The sequence below is a fragment of the Vespa velutina genome, chromosome 13 (assembly GCF_912470025.1).
Source record: "Vespa velutina chromosome 13, iVesVel2.1, whole genome shotgun sequence".
Taxonomy (NCBI): Eukaryota; Metazoa; Arthropoda; class Insecta; order Hymenoptera; family Vespidae; genus Vespa; species Vespa velutina.
In genome coordinates, this window is record NC_062200.1 from 2,407,141 (window position 1) to 2,424,007 (window position 16,867).

At 30.2% G+C, this 16,867-nt stretch overlaps 2 protein-coding genes across 3 annotated transcripts; one reads left to right on the forward strand and one right to left on the reverse strand.

Annotated features, from left to right (window-relative positions):
• Positions 1-1,480: 1,480 nt before the first annotated feature.
• Positions 1,481-10,205, reverse strand: LOC124953733 (defective pharyngeal development protein 4-like). Its single transcript, XM_047505549.1, has 2 exons — positions 9,127-10,205; positions 1,481-3,773 (listed from the first exon to the last, which is right to left on the reverse strand). The coding sequence occupies exons 1-2, from the start codon at positions 9,343-9,345 to the stop codon at positions 2,544-2,546; spliced, it is 1,449 nt and encodes a 482-aa protein (XP_047361505.1). The 5' UTR covers positions 9,346-10,205; the 3' UTR covers positions 1,481-2,543.
• A 1,578-nt stretch (positions 10,206-11,783) lies between these two features.
• LOC124953605 (polyadenylate-binding protein 2) lies at positions 11,784-15,252 on the forward strand. Of its 2 annotated transcripts, none has more exons than XM_047505200.1 (7): positions 11,784-11,913; positions 13,977-14,113; positions 14,185-14,299; positions 14,460-14,527; positions 14,612-14,853; positions 15,000-15,092; positions 15,181-15,252. In XM_047505200.1, the coding sequence occupies exons 2-7, from the start codon at positions 13,979-13,981 to the stop codon at positions 15,212-15,214; spliced, it is 687 nt and encodes a 228-aa protein (XP_047361156.1). In that variant the 5' UTR covers positions 11,784-11,913; positions 13,977-13,978; the 3' UTR covers positions 15,215-15,252. The 2 variants fall into 2 exon arrangements, with proteins under 2 accessions (XP_047361156.1, XP_047361155.1); XM_047505199.1 differs by lacking the exon at positions 11,784-11,913 and adding an exon at positions 12,752-12,972.
• The last annotated feature ends 1,615 nt before the right edge of the window (positions 15,253-16,867 follow it).

Sequence of the window (16,867 nt, forward strand, 5' to 3'; positions counted from 1 at the left end):
TTCTTTTTAAAAGAGGAGAAACTATGAAAAAAAATTAAAAAAATAAAAATAAAAAAAAAGAAAGAAAGAGAAAGAGAAACGACGAGGCCACCAGCGCGATCATGAAACTGCAGTTCATCCTATTAAATCCACCACGGCGTCGATAGAAATAGAAGGCAGGGGTGTAATCCTTTTTATTACACGCACGTACATAAAGCGGCTCTTCTCTCTCTTTCTCTCTCACACTCTCTCACAGAAGGAGGGTTCCGGGCATCAGAGAAAGAAATCAAGCCAGGTCCGGCGGTGGTCCGTATTTCCCATTCCCGGCAACAAAGCGCTTTTAAACAATCTCCATTGTGCTCGGTAATTCCGAGCCATGCGTGAAATCAACACGTTTTTCCACTTAATTGACATACACACATAGTTCGACGTAAATGTGAATCCATCCTCCTCATCTCTTCTCTTCACCTCATCCATCTATTCATTCATATCGAGAATAATCACACTCTTTGAAATAAATCCAAAAATGATCTAATCAATAGGTCATTCTTTTTGTGTTAATTTCGCGCGTTAATAATAATATAAATGTAGGATGTTAGAATTTTACTTTAAATTCTGTAAAAAAGAAAAAAGGGATGACGTTATTGTTTGTAATAGTTTGTAATATCGAAGAAAATTTAATAAGAAACGTAACGTTTCTATGGTTCATTTCGAATGGGTAATTAACGCTTGATAAATAAATTATTAAGAAATCTTACCTTCATGTTCGTCAGTTTATGTTCATCAATTTTAAAGTTCATATGTTAAAGTTAAAATATCCCAAATACGATAAGTGATAGAAAAATAATCTCTACTTACCAATCATAATGATTTTTATAATTTCATAGATATCTTAAAAGTCTATTAATATTTACAACAGAAATTCCCAAACTTTTCTGGACCATGATTCACTTTTAAAAACGAAAAATTTTGCGATCCATTAAATTGGTGTCGAGAATTTATTGGTAGAAACCATTTAAAATTAATTTAATACGTAATTCGACTTTGAATTGTTCATCCGACAATTTTCAATGATTAAAAACTCTCCTAATGAGTATGTAAACATTTTAAATATGACATGAGTCATATTTAAAAAACTTTATTGCGGTCCACAGTTTAGGAATCTCTGTATTATAGAATATGAGTAAGATGAGCGTGTTGGCAATTGAATAATATAACATCGCGTTTTTTTTTTATTGATTACATATATATACAATAATTTATTTCACCACTCATATCTCATCCTCTACATTTACAAATACATTCTTCCGGAGAATATTAATAGAATAATCAGAGTAATTGCGTTTTTACGAAGAAGAATCGGAATAGTTTTTTATTTATTTATTTATTTATTTAGTTATTTATTTATTTTTTTATTTCTCCCTCTTTACTACTCTTCCTTCCTTCTCTTCGACGAGAACGATCATGAGAAATAAATAAAGAGAGAAAAGTGTCTTTACACTTTAACTAATACAATTACTCATTTATACTATAGTAAATATTGCTTACTATAGTAAGTCTCCTAGTTCTTTTTCTCTCTAATCTCGAAATAAACTTTTCAACTTTACGCCATAAATCGATGTTCTGCCATTTTTATTGCGACCAATAAAAATTTTTCTAATCTTTTATTATTCTTTCCTTTTTATTAGATGCTCATTGATCCTAACTTCATTTTATTCACAAAATTTATCATACTTTCTCTTCATGAAAAAAAATCATGTATATAATCATATACTCATAAAGCTTTTACTAATAAGCAAAAGATTAAATGAGAATCATCGTAAATTAATTTTTTAAAAATAAAACAAATAAATTAATAGATATACATAACGATAATTTTTTTTTCATACCTTCGTTAAACGAGAAGGTAATTAATTCTAATCTTTTTTACGAAGCTTCTTCGTTCTTAAATATACATACATTATATACGTATATGACTTTTTAATTCAGAATAAATAGATTTTCGCCGTTGACATTTATCACATTAGAAGATATAATTAAAGAAATTAATAGGAGTCTTCTTAACCTGGTAGTATACGATTGCCGAAGAGAGAAAAAGAGAAAAAAGAGAGAGAGAAAAGAGAGAGAGAGAGAGAGAGAGAGAGAGAGAGAGAAAAGTCTTTGAACAACACCTTTGAGTTATACTAAAAAAGAAAAGAAGTATTTCTTTTGTCTCTTATTGATTATGTCTTTTCAATCGTCAATTTTTTATTTCCCGAGAAAAAAACACTTCCTTTATCGTTAACAGAACGTATCGACAGTAAAAATCTTTCTTAGTATTATTCTGGAGAACGTTCGATGTTTAACGAAATGGCCTCTCAGAATGATCACTAGAACGATCACTGTGTTCATCCACAATACTGTAAGCAATACAGAACGATAATACAGAACGGGAATCAATTAGTTTTGACAGTTTTGAAGACTCTTCCCCTTTTAATAGATCGTCGCTTATTAGATATCTATCGTTTAAAGCGAAGTATATTTCCCCCATTATCGTCTCTTCATTATTATTCGTTTCATGTTATTTAAGTTGCAGTTCCATAGGAATGTCTTTGAATGGCCGAACTAGCGACAGGTAAAGGATAACCAGCGGCATAAAGTGGTCTGGGTGCTAAAAGTGGTGACTTCTTTGTCGTCGATTCGAGTGACACAGTTTTTGGTTCGATTAATTCATTTTCGTCAGGTGCGATGATATTCTCAATTGTAAAAGGTTTCTTCGTTTTCTTCCCAATGCCCAGCGAAGACGATAGACTGGTATTATTGATGGTTGAAGTTAGATTAACGATAGGATCTCGATTATTCGGTGATGATGTCTGAGACGTGACACGATCCGTTGTTAAATTAGTAATTGGGTCGGTAGTTATGCTAAGTACAGGCGAGGATCGATTATTATTATGTCGATAGCTCTTGGAAATAGGTGAGCCAGGTGACATGGATGAAGTTGGTGAAGGTGGTGCCGTGATGATGCTACCATAGATCGCACTGATTCTTGATGAAGACGACAAGGATTCATCTTCGTTAACATTATCGCGGTAACCCAATTCATAAAGATTGTTATTTTCACTCAAGAAACGTTCATTGTTCTCTCTGACATCGAGTCCAGGTAAAGATGAACGAGTACAAAGTCGACGAGTATCCGGAGACTCGGCGGTGTTGGATGGTTGAAGCTGTCCCGTCGTTTGTTGAAGATAAGACAATTGGGACACGTAAGGTGAGACAGGGAACGTAGAAAAGTTCCAAGTACCTGACTGAAGCAGGGCAGCTTCGTATGTCCTTAGAATCTCGTTGCTACCCTCCGTACTGGTCAATCTTTGTCTAACTTCCGGTGACAAGAGGTAATATCCGGCAACAGCTTCATTGTTAGCTTCGAATCCACTTGGACTTGGACTTGAGCCGTTCGGGAAAGCCGCGTTTGTTCCGGAACTGGCCGAAGTTATCATCATTCGTCTTTCCTCCATTTCCCAACGTAACAGATCGTCTCTCAATCTATGTAAACTCGCTACGTTTATACCTGTCCCTGTTGTACTGCTCGTTGGACTGGTATTGACATTATTTACTGGCGATTGGTCCGAACACGGTGGTGGCATCGCCGAAGCTAACGCTTGAAGTTCCGATTTTAATAATTCCTTGTCGGGCTTGTGAAGTTTGAAACGTTTCCGACGACGAAGAAGCGAGCCGTTTTCGAACATCGACAAAGCACCTGGATGAAGGGCCCAATAGGCACCTTTGCCTGGTCTGTGCGGTCCACGTGGTACCTGGAACGTGGAGAACATTTTATCAGTCGCTTCGAATTTGTCACAATTGGACGAGTTGACTTTGGGCGTTGATGTTTTTCGTGTTTTAAGATTTTTCTATTGTATGTATTATATTTCTTTTCAATTTATATTATTTCAGCCCATTCTCCAAAAATATCTTTGTATTCTGAAGTATATATTTTTTCGAACCTGACATTACAATAATATAATGCATTCAATTGCATTCCGAACGTCGTAATTGCAAGCAATGTAAACGTATATTTGAATTTCTCTTAATTAAATATAACCATTCGACGTTCCGTTATATCATTATCCAAGATAATTATTATTTAACTCGATAAGAGAAACTTGGGGAAAATTATTTATAGGACATAAGCATGATCGTAAAGAAAATAATGCAAGAACTTGTTGAAATGATACCATTGAATAGTTTCCTCTTCGCATTTTTTTTTTCTTTCTTTTTCCTTTTTTTTTTCCTTTTCGGTTCTATCTATCTTCGCTTACTTGTTATAGAAAAAGAGGTATAGCCCAGCCCAGTTTCCAGTATCACCCTATATATCTCATCGATAGTACTACATCTCGGAAGTTCAACCGTAGGCTATCCTCCTCTCCATCATCGTAAGGAGAAGACGAGAGCACAGTTGGTCCATTTACCGAGGATGCGGTTTGTCGGCGCAAATAGTAATCGCTCTCATCGAATGCGCTGTCGGAGGCACTAATAACGTCGACCATAATATATTTTCCCCTGTACTCATAGTCCGCTTATTATAATCTACCGGGAGCGGACGAGCTTCTTTTCCAATCGAATCAACTTACCCGATCGACAGATAATCATTTCGCCTTATTAAATGTAAAACCTGTTCATTCTCGGTGTAATGAACTTAGCTCCCTCCTTACACCTCTCACCTTCCTATATATGATCTCTTTTTTTTTCTTTCTTTATATCTATCTAACTTGTGACTCGTCAATCGAATGACGACATGTATCTACATGTACTTACATGTATAATCGGAAAATTAACTATGCAATTTTCATCAAAGGTTGAAATATATGTACATATATATATATATATATATCAAACGATTATTTTTATTTATTTTCAAATAGATAAAATTTAAAGGCATATGTTAAAAGTAAAAACATATTTGATGTAAATATAAATGATAAATGTAAGTGATCATGTATATTTATATTGAATAATACCTATAATATTTCACGTCTTTATGGGAAAAAGATAAAGAAAAATTTTTGAGAAAAACCTATAAAAAGTGTGAAGATATATTATGTACATAAACTCACTTTAATTAATTTTTGTAAAAATACCAATAATTATCGTTTTTCAATCACATATTTTTATTTACTTCAGGTCCATTCTATTCATGACTGTACGCAACTATAATAACGATATGCATCATTGACTTTTATCGTTAACATGTTCATACTTATTTAGTTTCATATCTTTTTATACTTGTTCGTTTTGTTTCATTTGCTTTCGCCAACGTGTATGTATATACTTTGTGTGCGTGTGTGTATGTGTGTGTATCTATATTTCATAATTTTATCCAGTCAACTTACAACATTCTTTAATTGATAGTATCGAAACGAGTTTGGTTAGTATATATAATTACCTATATCTTTGAAAAAGTATAGAATTATTGAAAAATAGTATCTATAAATAATATTTAATGGAAATAAATAAATATGTTGACATTTGCAAACTAATATGAAAATAACTATATATATAGATGTTTCGTCTAGTTTTAATTTATGATACTATTTTGTTTTTTGGTGTTTAATGATTCACATCTAAATATAATTGATTTCTGTTTGGGTAGATATTGATGAATGAGACGAGAGAATCAGAAAGAAAGATAAAAAAAGAAGTTGAATGAAACCCGATGAGAAAGTATAAAAGCATGAAGATAGTTGTAACATTTAATCCTTCAGATAAAATATTGGCATACTTGCATAAGTACGCTGATACATCAGCTTAGCATCTAAGTATCAGGCAGTTAGTTTATATAATTTCATTATATTCTTATTACTTGTAATTGATTTTATCAAGTATAGAGAGGTCAAAGTTTATAATCCCTGAGAGAATTACATGGAAGTTAATCATGATGATTTTGTATCATAAAAACCTCAAAGAAAAAGAGACAATTTATTTTTATTGCTTTGAATGTTTTCTCTTTTCTTTTTTTTTTTCCGCTTCTTTCTTTTTCTTTTCCCTTATAGAAAATTTCTGAACAATTAACGATGTAAAAATTTTTGAACAATTAATCTATCTACTTGTCATAATGAATATTAAAAAAGTTGGATATCTTTTCATTTAAAACGACATTCGTCCGAAAGTTACTTGGAAATATCATTTGACGATGTGTTTCCCTGAATAAAATGGGGGGGTTGAAAGTTTTCGCAATAATCCTTGCGTGTCTTGTAACACGACGTTTACACGCACATACATTGAACATAGCGACGACGTTACATACTAGTCATAATATATTATTGGCTATATAACCACCACATGTGTTAATATTTGTGGTATATTTAAACTTCTATCATGGTAGGGGGAGAAATAAATATTTTATTATTATTTCTCCGTTTCATATACCTATTGAAAGTATCACCAGTGACATATGGTATATGTCACATGGAATGATCCGACAAACAGGACATCCTGAATGTGCACACAAAGAAAAATATTTTTCTTTTTCTATTTGCAATGTCGAATATAATAAAATCCCTGAAAAAATGTAAAATGGCTTAATTAGCTAACGAACGATCAAATGAAATATATAATATAATTTTAATGAATGAACAAACGAGTAATACTTTTATTTTATTATGATTTATAAAAAATTAACGTGAGTTCAATTTTTAAGACAAATATGAAAATAATCAATTAGGATATAATTATATTTAATAAACATCAATTTTTATTCGATTTGATAAAGACATTAATCGAATAAACTTTTTCAAACCTTTTCAATGACTTATCTATTTTTCATAGAAGAAATTAGTTTATTATTATTCTCAAAGAAAATAATATGTCAGATAGATTCGATGCGATATTATTGAAGCGTGCAAATAAAAGAAAACTTTTAATAAGTTTTATGTTGAATGAGAAGGGAGAAAACAAGATTACCCGACGGCAGATAAAAATGAATTGTATCTAACAAGGTATATCTAATTGTAAAACCAATTTACTCTATCTTAGAAAAAATATTTTTAATTATTTTAAACAGAAAACAAAAGTTTTATATTATTTTAAATGAGCATATGAAATTGAAAAAAATTTTTTTTGACGATCCTAAAAATTTCACTACCTAATATTATTGTTAATGCGTCAATATCTGGATTTTTATTGTATCCATTCTTTACTTATTGTTTTTATTTTTGTTTATAATAATGAATGAATTAACAAATACGAAGGAAATTTTAATAAAATAATGACGAATAATCATTAAAAAAACGAGTTGAAAACTTTGTTATCACATTATCTAAGATAACTTGTACGGGAAATCACATTAAACCAATCTAAATAAATTTTCTTAAAAGGCTATTGCATTATTTTCACAGTGAATGACAACGAAGGCTTGCTCGAAATAAGAATGAATTATATTCTCATTTTACAGTTCCTGATTTCAGTCTAACTTTGTATTTTCACGAGCGTCACGCGTACTTTCATATTTGATTGACATGAGATCGTGTTAGATGAAGAATTAGACGAAGTGTTACATAATAAGTCATTCGTTTCCATTAAATGTAAATTGTTCATAAATTGTCGCGATTCAAATTGAGATAAAAGATAATTAAAGAAAAAACAATTGTACGATTATTTTTTTTTATCAGTTTATACATGTTAAAAAGTGACTTAATTATATTGAGAGATTTTAACAATAAATTACTTATATTTTAACAATAGTTTAATTCTTAAAGAAAGAAAAAAAAGGTATATAAAATTAACTCTAACAATGAAAACAAAAATTTTAACAATAAACTATCTATATTCGTCCCAATAATTTAGTTCTTGAGATATAAAATTAGTTTCAAAAGATATAAAATTATCTTCCAAAAATGAAAAGAAAAATTGTTCTTCGGTATCATTTTTTTTTATAGATATATTTTATGTGGTAAAATTATAGACAAAAAGAATTCAAAAAAGAAATACTTTCGTTTGAAAAAAAAACCTCATTCGTCGTGATTTTTCTCAATGGAACGGATATGTCGACAAGTAATAATACTAATACAGAAGGCTTTTATCCGTTTGGAGAGCGAAGACACGTTAAGTCGATGATCATGTTGGCAGGTGCGAAACGCAGATGGTCACAGAACGTAATAATACGTTTATAGAGGCGTGAGTCTCTTCTCTTCTAAAAGAAGAGAATAAGAATAAGGGACACCTTGCCTTGATAGAAACCACGTTTGAAAAAGATTATTAAATTTAGTCGAAAGTGAAAATTTCTATGCTTAACGCACCCTTTCCCGTCGTGTTTCTAATCTGATTTAAACAAATATAATTCGAATAATGAATGCTTCGTAAGCGAGTCAAATTAACGACGACTAATCAGGGAAAAAATTTATTGATTTAGGAGAGAAAAAATTTTTGAGATTTAAGATTAATAAGCACATTAAGATATCGAGTTATCTCATAAAATAAGTAATGCCTTTTTTCAATTATATATCTAATGAATTTATATGAATTTCGATTATGTGATTTTTAAAAACATTATATCAAGATTTTGCTTGATAATCTAATATTTTTTTCGTTACATGAATTTTTGATCAACTAACGTTCTACGATTTAGCAATGAAATATGATACGATTTTGATAATTCTTTACCCTAAAATATGACACGTATTCTATATGAAATTGAGGTTTATAATATGTTTGTATATTAATGATAGTAACCAAAGTATTTTAAGACCGATCAATGAATTAGCGACGGATGGAGATAGACTGGTCTTGTATACATATAAACATAATTAATTTCACGTATATTTAGAGTAATTTGGGAAAGAATCGTTTCAATAATTTGTATAGTAATATTTAAAAAAATAATTGACCAATTAAAATCGTGCCGGTACATTTAATTTACATTTAATTTCTCGAGATAACTAAAAAATTAAAGGAAAATAAATAAATATTGTTTATGCCAAATAAAAATGTTTATCAATGCAAATAACTTTGAATATTTATCATAACCTCTTCAATGAGGGAGGATTTTTCAAGATCTATTCAGTCCTTCTAATAGACCACAAAAAATTATCTTTAATCGTTTGAAAGAGATTAGAAGAAGAAAAAAACAAAGAAAAGAAAAAAGAAAAAGAAAAGAAAAATGACGAGACAAACCTTGATGAAGCAATCGTTGAAGGAAAGATTGTGCCTGAGTGAGTTCTGCCATCGGCGCGTGTCCTTACGATAATATGGAAATCTATCGGCGATAAATTTATAAATTTCAGCGAGTGGTAACATTTTATCTCGAGAAGACCATATCGCCATTGCCGTGAGCGATATGTAAGAGAACGGTGGCTTTTGATCTCCGTAAGTATCGCGCGACGGCCGCGGCATTCTTGGAAAGCCAACAGCCTGACGAATGGAAGCTTTGCGAGCGGATTAGCCCAGGCTTCTTAGGAGACTTCAACACCAATTTCTCCGTATGATTCGAATTATTAATCGACGAGACACCAATAGCCAAAGAACTATCATTCTTCTCTTCTTCTTAGATTAGACCTCTTCGAGCTTAGGCTCCTTTTTTTTATCCTTGATTATTTCGAATAAAGAACACCGATGATACATAGATACTTAACTTCTCACCCAAGATTAATCCCAATACGTGTAACATTTCCAACAAATCGATCGTTTCTTATCTATTCGTTAAAACAAAAAGGAAGAAAGAAAGAAAGAAAAAAAGAAAGAAAGATTCACCGAGAAAAATCCTCTTCTTCCTCACCGAATAACAAAATCACGATCAAATTCGTCCTTTTTCTCATTTATTCTATTCACCAGATTCTATTAGTCCGACACTGTGAATTCACTCGTGATATATAAACGTCACTTGATATATAATACGTGAAACATCTTCATATCGAACAAAATAGGAAAACGAGAGAGAAAGGAAGAAGGGAAGAGAGAGAGAGAGAGAGAGAGAGAGAGAGAAAGAGAGAAAAAGAGAGAGAGAGAGAGACCGAGGGAATAAAAAGGAAAAGACACAAACTCGACGGGTTTATATGAAACTGAAAGAAACCGTTGGATACGAGAGGAGAGTCTTAAGGTATACTCTGTGAAAAAGCTTTGAAATCTAAGCTCCCACGATCGTGTCTCCACGGATACTGGCTACTAACCATACCCACACCCCCGCAACAAGTTTCCCCTACTCAAACGTAGGCACGGTAGCGCTTGGGATTGGTTCACGAAGAGCCTCCTCGAGTCCTTGGTCCCACCTGATATTATGGTTTGTATCCAATCATCGTTCGTCTTTCTTTCATGTTAACCCCTACCCTGCTAAGATTATTGACGATGGGCGTTTTGTTAGATACGAGGAGGGTATATATATTCTCTCTCTCTCTCTCTCTCTCTCTCTCTCTCTCTCTCTCTCTCTCTTTCTCTCTCTGTCTGTCTGTCTGTTTGTCTGTCTCTCTCTCTCTCTCTTTCTCTCTCTCTCTCTCTCTCTCTCTTTTCATCGGCAAACGCATTCTCCAGTTCGCAAAACGGAAGGTGGAGTCGAACGAAGTGAGAACCGTCCCGGGGACGACGATTCTCTTGTTCTTTCATTTTTTTTTCTCATCCCCACGCAACAGTCCGATCTCCATGCGCATCAAAGAGGCCGGACGATGCTTCCAAGGATGGAGGACGGTGTGAGAGGACAATGTTCCCTGCGTTGCAGCCACCAACCAATCGATCCAGCCGTATGCTCGATGTTTAATGCACGAGTGCACGCCTACCTTGCAGAAATGTGCCTTCGAGATTGGAACATTGTCTTTCTTCCTCTTTCCTTTCTCGTTTAACCTGCGCGCGCACCATCTAACTAACAAAATCGCTAAGTGGGAGGGTAAATTCCCTCCTTTTTTTCTTTTACAACAACCCCAAGATATTCGTGCTTACGCATTTTATGTTAACGCGTTATATTATAGAATTCTTTTCTTAGTTTATCGATTTTCTTAAGTATACCTTCCCGATCATTTTATCGCGTTAATGTCTCCGATTCAACGATATTCGTGCTCTAAATTAGGTGATGAAAGTATAACTCGAGGTAATATATTGAATTTTGAGATTCGTATGTTTTAAGTTAATTAAGAAACTTCGAATTTGAAAAATTGAATGAATTAATAAGCTATACTTAGATATATGTAGATCATCGTTCGTCCAAATAAATATAACAATTGACTTGAAATGCTAATTTTTTTTTTCTATGCACTCACGAATATAGAGTACTTACTGTATAAAAATTATTCAGATACATTAAATATTTTAATATCTGTTGCAACTCATTATATATGTCGAGCACATATAAAATGCAGAGCTTAATATTATTCTTAACTTTAATAATACATGATTAGATTATATATCTAATGGTTTAATATAAGAAAATGTATTGATTTCAAAAAACGAAATTATGAGATCATTTTTCTTTTTAATAAATAATAATATTTAAACAATCAAACTTTCCAGTACACGATATACGAATAATTAAAATTATATTGTACTGATTAAAGCTAATAATAAAAGTTCAAGATTTCTGAAACCATAAAAAGTGTTTCCAATGTTTTTATCATCTTCACGTAATGTTCTAGTTAATCGACGAACCTTTGGAAATACATCACAACGACATGATAATGGTAAATGCAAGAATTCTGAATTATCGACTGTAATATACCGAGTGAATTCTGTCGGTAACAGATTTTGATTACCGACAAAATCAAACCTTTTTATCGGCTGTAACAAATTTAATTAAGTAGGTCGGTAATATTGATTTTCATACACGTGTTACGTTGTGTGTGTACATATATGAGTAACAGTAAATACCGAACTTTCGAAGTCGCTATCGTTCCTAGTTCAAGATATAAACAATAACGAAAGCGGGGAGATCCCAGACGATTTTCACGGGCAACAAGTCAGTCTACCATCGAATTCTGAAGGGTAAATATCGTAGCATACTTACATCATATTTGTCGACTTAGTTAATTACTTCTTTCGATCGTTTAACATTTATTTAAACAATTTATAGTGCATTCTTAGCACATTATATACAATAATATAGTTCACTAGTAAATATTAATTTCTTAGAAGAATGATGTAATATCCGAAATCATCACTTACCAGTGATGTAAATAAGAACAAAGATGTAGGAATATGATTGACTTTGTTAGGTTAATATTCAGTCTGCCGTTGGATTTCGAAGAGTCAATATCGCAATTCTTTTAGTCCAGTATTCGCCCATTTAAATGATTCATTCTTACGATTATTTTACATTTATTTAAATTATATACAGTGCATGTGTAATATTGTTAATATGATTTTTATTTGTAATTAATAATTTTGTAAAAATTATTAACAATAGTCAAGTTCGTGTAATTGTTTAAAAAAATGGCACATTTATTTAAACATCGATTTATGGGAAGTAATGTTAACGTTAATATTAAGTAATTTTATGGTGAACTTTTTCATTAAGTGTGAATTTGAAATTCGTTACCGTTACGAACCAGTGATACAAAAAACTGCGAAGATGGCGGTCTTTGGGCGGATGTATACGTTTACATGAAATCTTTACATATACTTTAGGTATCGCTCGTTAAGGGCAGCACTAGTGCACTGCGACGCGATAGGTCTATACTCATGAATGAACGGCTTGTGTTTTCGAAACTATGATTGGTTGTAACTAATTTAAGTACAATTTGTTGAATCTGGATCTGAGCCAATCTACTTGCACGTTTCAATATACAGTGCTTTTTTATTGGTTGATCGCTTAGATACTATTGAATCATTGCTGATTATTGGCTTAAATAATAGTACTATAAAGTGTAAAGAAAAATTATCTTCAAAATTCGCCTACATCATGTGATGTATTCATCGCGTCAATCTTGTTTGGTGCGTGCTGGTGCGTGCGTAGGGCACGGTGTGTAGGTGGAATATCCAAACGTTTAAAGAATTGATCTTATTTAAATATCTTTAAACTATAAAAAACTTCAAAAATTACGCGTATGTAATACTTTTCTTTATTCTTAATCTTTATAGTACTTAATTGGATAATTTAGGTCATTAAGAAAGCGTTGATTCGTTACAGTACCATAACCATTTTGATCTTGCATTCTATTTTCTTCTACTTTCGATTTGTAATGAATTTTTATGATATCCTATATATGACACATTCAATTAGATTTGTTTTTATTATAAATATCTTCTATCTCTAATTAAAATATTTTATTGATATATTTCTTTGTACATGGATTATTGTTCATAGATTGAATTTAATTTAACTGATATTTGGATATTGATTAACCCTTGCATTGCCAATGCTTTGTCGAATATCGCAAGCAGCCGATACCAAATCACTTGTTACTCATATTAAAACTTATCTTTATAGTTCGAATCCAGTTTCTATATTAAGTTTTCTTTCTTTTCGTGTTACTAATAATACTTTTCAATAAAAATACATAAATTAGTTTTAAAATTCTATAATTTTTTACAAATTTTATGCATTTTCTATCAATTCATACTTCATTCTTTTTCATTGTTATATTGAATACCTAAATTATTCTGATATTGTTTATGATAAATCTTTAAGACCAAATTCCATCGAATATGGCAAAATATCACATTGACTTGGATCGACTATTACCGTTACTTACAAACATATCTGAAAGCTTGGCCATGAACGATTCAGTAGCAATTGGATAAGGGTTAAAAACTAAAATCCTTGCTTTTACATTTAAAAGAATTAAAATTATTATATATTTTGTTTCAATTAGAAATTCATATAATATGCATTAAATTAATACATTTAAATGTATTAAATACAATGCTAATACTATAATTTCTTCATTCTGTTAATAAATAAAAAATTCATATTTTAAAGAAATATATTTATTTATTTCAATATTAAAACACATTTTAATAATACGTAACGTATCTAAATTACTTATAGATTAATGAGAGAAAAATATCGTACTAATAACTGTCATATAAATGATATTTTGTTATAGAAATGTCTGAATCAGATTTATTAGCTAATGACCATATTGATGGCCTTGATGGACTTGAAAATGGTCAAGATGGTGATGCTATTATGCAGTGTGATGGAGTTAAACGTGAATTGAATGAAGCAAATATAGATGATCCAGTATGTGATAATCCAATAACAATATTTTGTATGTTTTATTAAAATATATGCTCTATTTTATCATATTATAGGAACTAGAAGCTATAAAGGCGCGTGTAAGAGAGATGGAAGAAGAAGCAGAAAAATTAAAGCAACTACAATCGGAGGTGGATAAACAGATGAACATGGGTAGTCCACCTGGAATCAGTAAGATATTTTTTTAGATGGCTTCAGGCATCATAGTAAAATTATCACTTTTGTTTTCAATTTCTTGCTTATTAAAATTAACTTTTAAATAAAAGAAAAATAAGAAGAAGACAAATCCCTTACTATTATATTAGATTAGTAAATGTATATTTTATTTCAGCGAGCCCATTGAACATGTCACTCGAAGATAAAATGGAAGTTGACAATCGATCTATATATGTTGGAAATGTAAGTTAGAAATAATAGTACGAAGTATTGTTAATATAATTGTTTTTCTTACACAAGGGAATCATTTTTTGTTACATATAATAGGTAGATTATGGTGCCACAGCAGAAGAATTAGAACAACATTTCCATGGCTGTGGTAGTGTCAACAGAGTAACAATACTTTGTAACAAATATGATGGTCATCCCAAAGGTTTTGCTTACATCGAATTTGCAGAACGTGATTCTGTACAAACTGCAATGGCTATGGATGAATCTATGTTTAGAGGACGCCAAATTAAAGTTATGCCAAAAAGAACAAATAGACCAGGGCTATCAATGACAAATAGGTAATAAGATTGATAAGAACCTTATCTTTTAGATAATAACCTTATATAATCTTTAGTTTCTATCATTCTATGTACAAAGACTTTTCTATGTACAAATATGTATGTAAAAAAGAAAACTTATAAGAATAAATAAATATTAATTATAGGGGGCCTAGGGGTGTACGAGGTTATCGTGGTATGGCTCGAGGGATAATTCGTGGCAGTGCATACTTTGGATACAGACCTACTAGGAGGCTAAGGTATTTAACAACTTAAATATTTTTAATTAAACCTTCATATTATTTAACATATTCTAAATATATCGTTTTTTGTATATATTTATTCCAGAAGTTACAGGCGAGGGTACTATATGCCATATTAAACATTTTAAACATAGTGCTATGGTTCAACGACTTCAAGGTAAGTTCTTATTTAAATATATTACTGTATATATGACTTTTATTAAAAATGAAACACTTTGTAATTTATTTTTTTGTAAGTATTTTCTCAAAGAAGAACTTGTCCAATATTTTTTTTATAAATATTGAAACACACATTCTCTTTTATAATATATAATGATTTTATACTTCTTATGCGTGTGTTTTAAAAAAAAGTAATATTGAAAAGAAAATAACTATTACAGCTTTAAATACGTAAACACGTAAAGCTTAACATTTTTTTTGAACAGGATTTAAATTTCCTCTTCTGTTGCAATTTTTTTTTTTTTCGATCATAAAAAGAATTAATTAAATTAAAAATTATTAATAATTTTTTCTGTTAAACAATAAATATATAATTTTTTTAATCATTTGAAAATCAAAACCATAAAAGTAATTTTTCAAATAATCTACTTACTTTATTATTTTCTTATTAGGAGATACAGCTATTTTTAATATTATACGTGTACTAATACACGTTTTCTTATATATGTATGTATATATATATATATGTATATATGCGCCATATATATATGTGTATATATATATATATGTATATATATATATGTATATATATATATGTATATATATATATGTATATATATATATATATGTATGTATATGTATATACATATTGCAAGTATAATATTTCAAATCTAAAAAAGGACAAATATTTAAATATTTCACATACAAAAGAACACATTTTACATTGTGTATATAAATATCTAACAAAATTTAAAATATTAACTTAATTAATTTATATAAATACTGTATATTATCATACAATGTATCGTTCATTTACAAAATTTTTATCATCAACATTCATTTTGTTGGAAATATATTTTGTCTAATTGAATTTATTATTTAAAAATTGTAATGAGTTGTTGTATATTTTTGAATTACAAAAGTTAAATAGAGAATGACACTGTTTCATATAGTAAATATATTTTATAAAATAATTCATACATTTTATATCTATGCATAGTAATTTAATTTTTATAAAAATAAAAACGAATTTTGTTCATATAATTTGTTTATCACTTTATAAAATTACATATATAAATGATAGCATTAATGTGTGTGATACTTCTTTGAAAAAAAAATACATTTTAATACAAAAAACGTAAAACATTGTGAAACAGTGTCATAATTTAACTTTAAAGGATACAGATATGGTACGTTAAACAATGGTAACACAAGTTATAAACTTTTGTGCAAAATTTATTTGTAAGTGACATAAAAAACTTACAAATCTATATAAACATATGTTCAAGTATTTAAGTAAATTCTTATGATATGTCCACAGAAAAAAAAAACTGATACGATGGGAAAAAAAGAGAAAGAAAAAACCTCATGTCAAAAGAAAAAAAAAGATTGGACAAAGATGGGCACAATTAAATCATTTGATTTTAGTAAATCACGACATAAAATTACAACTGTAGATCTGCGACCATTCACAATTGTAGTTCAATTAGTTACTTCTACCATTTTCGTATTATATAGTAATGGTAGAAATAGGTAATAGTATCAGTCTTGATTATTTTTTAAAAACCAATATCTTATCTCATAATGTTGCTAATAAAATTTGAAGTCAAAAG

Bases quoted from the DNA above. Each gene is read 5' to 3' on its own strand.
- LOC124953733 (XM_047505549.1), bottom strand. From the start codon at position 9,345: ATGCCGCGGCCGTCGCGCGATACTTACGGAGATCAAAAGCCACCGTTC. The intron at 3,774-9,126 runs GTTTGTCTCGTC...TCCACGTTCCAG, and splicing joins TCAACGATTGCTTCATCAAG to GTACCACGTGGACCGCACAG.
- LOC124953605 (XM_047505200.1), top strand. From the start codon at position 13,979: ATGTCTGAATCAGATTTATTAGCTAATGACCATATTGATGGCCTTGAT. The intron at 14,114-14,184 runs GTATGTGATAAT...ATCATATTATAG, and splicing joins AAGCAAATATAGATGATCCA to GAACTAGAAGCTATAAAGGC. The intron at 14,300-14,459 runs GTAAGATATTTT...ATTTTATTTCAG, and splicing joins GGGTAGTCCACCTGGAATCA to CGAGCCCATTGAACATGTCA.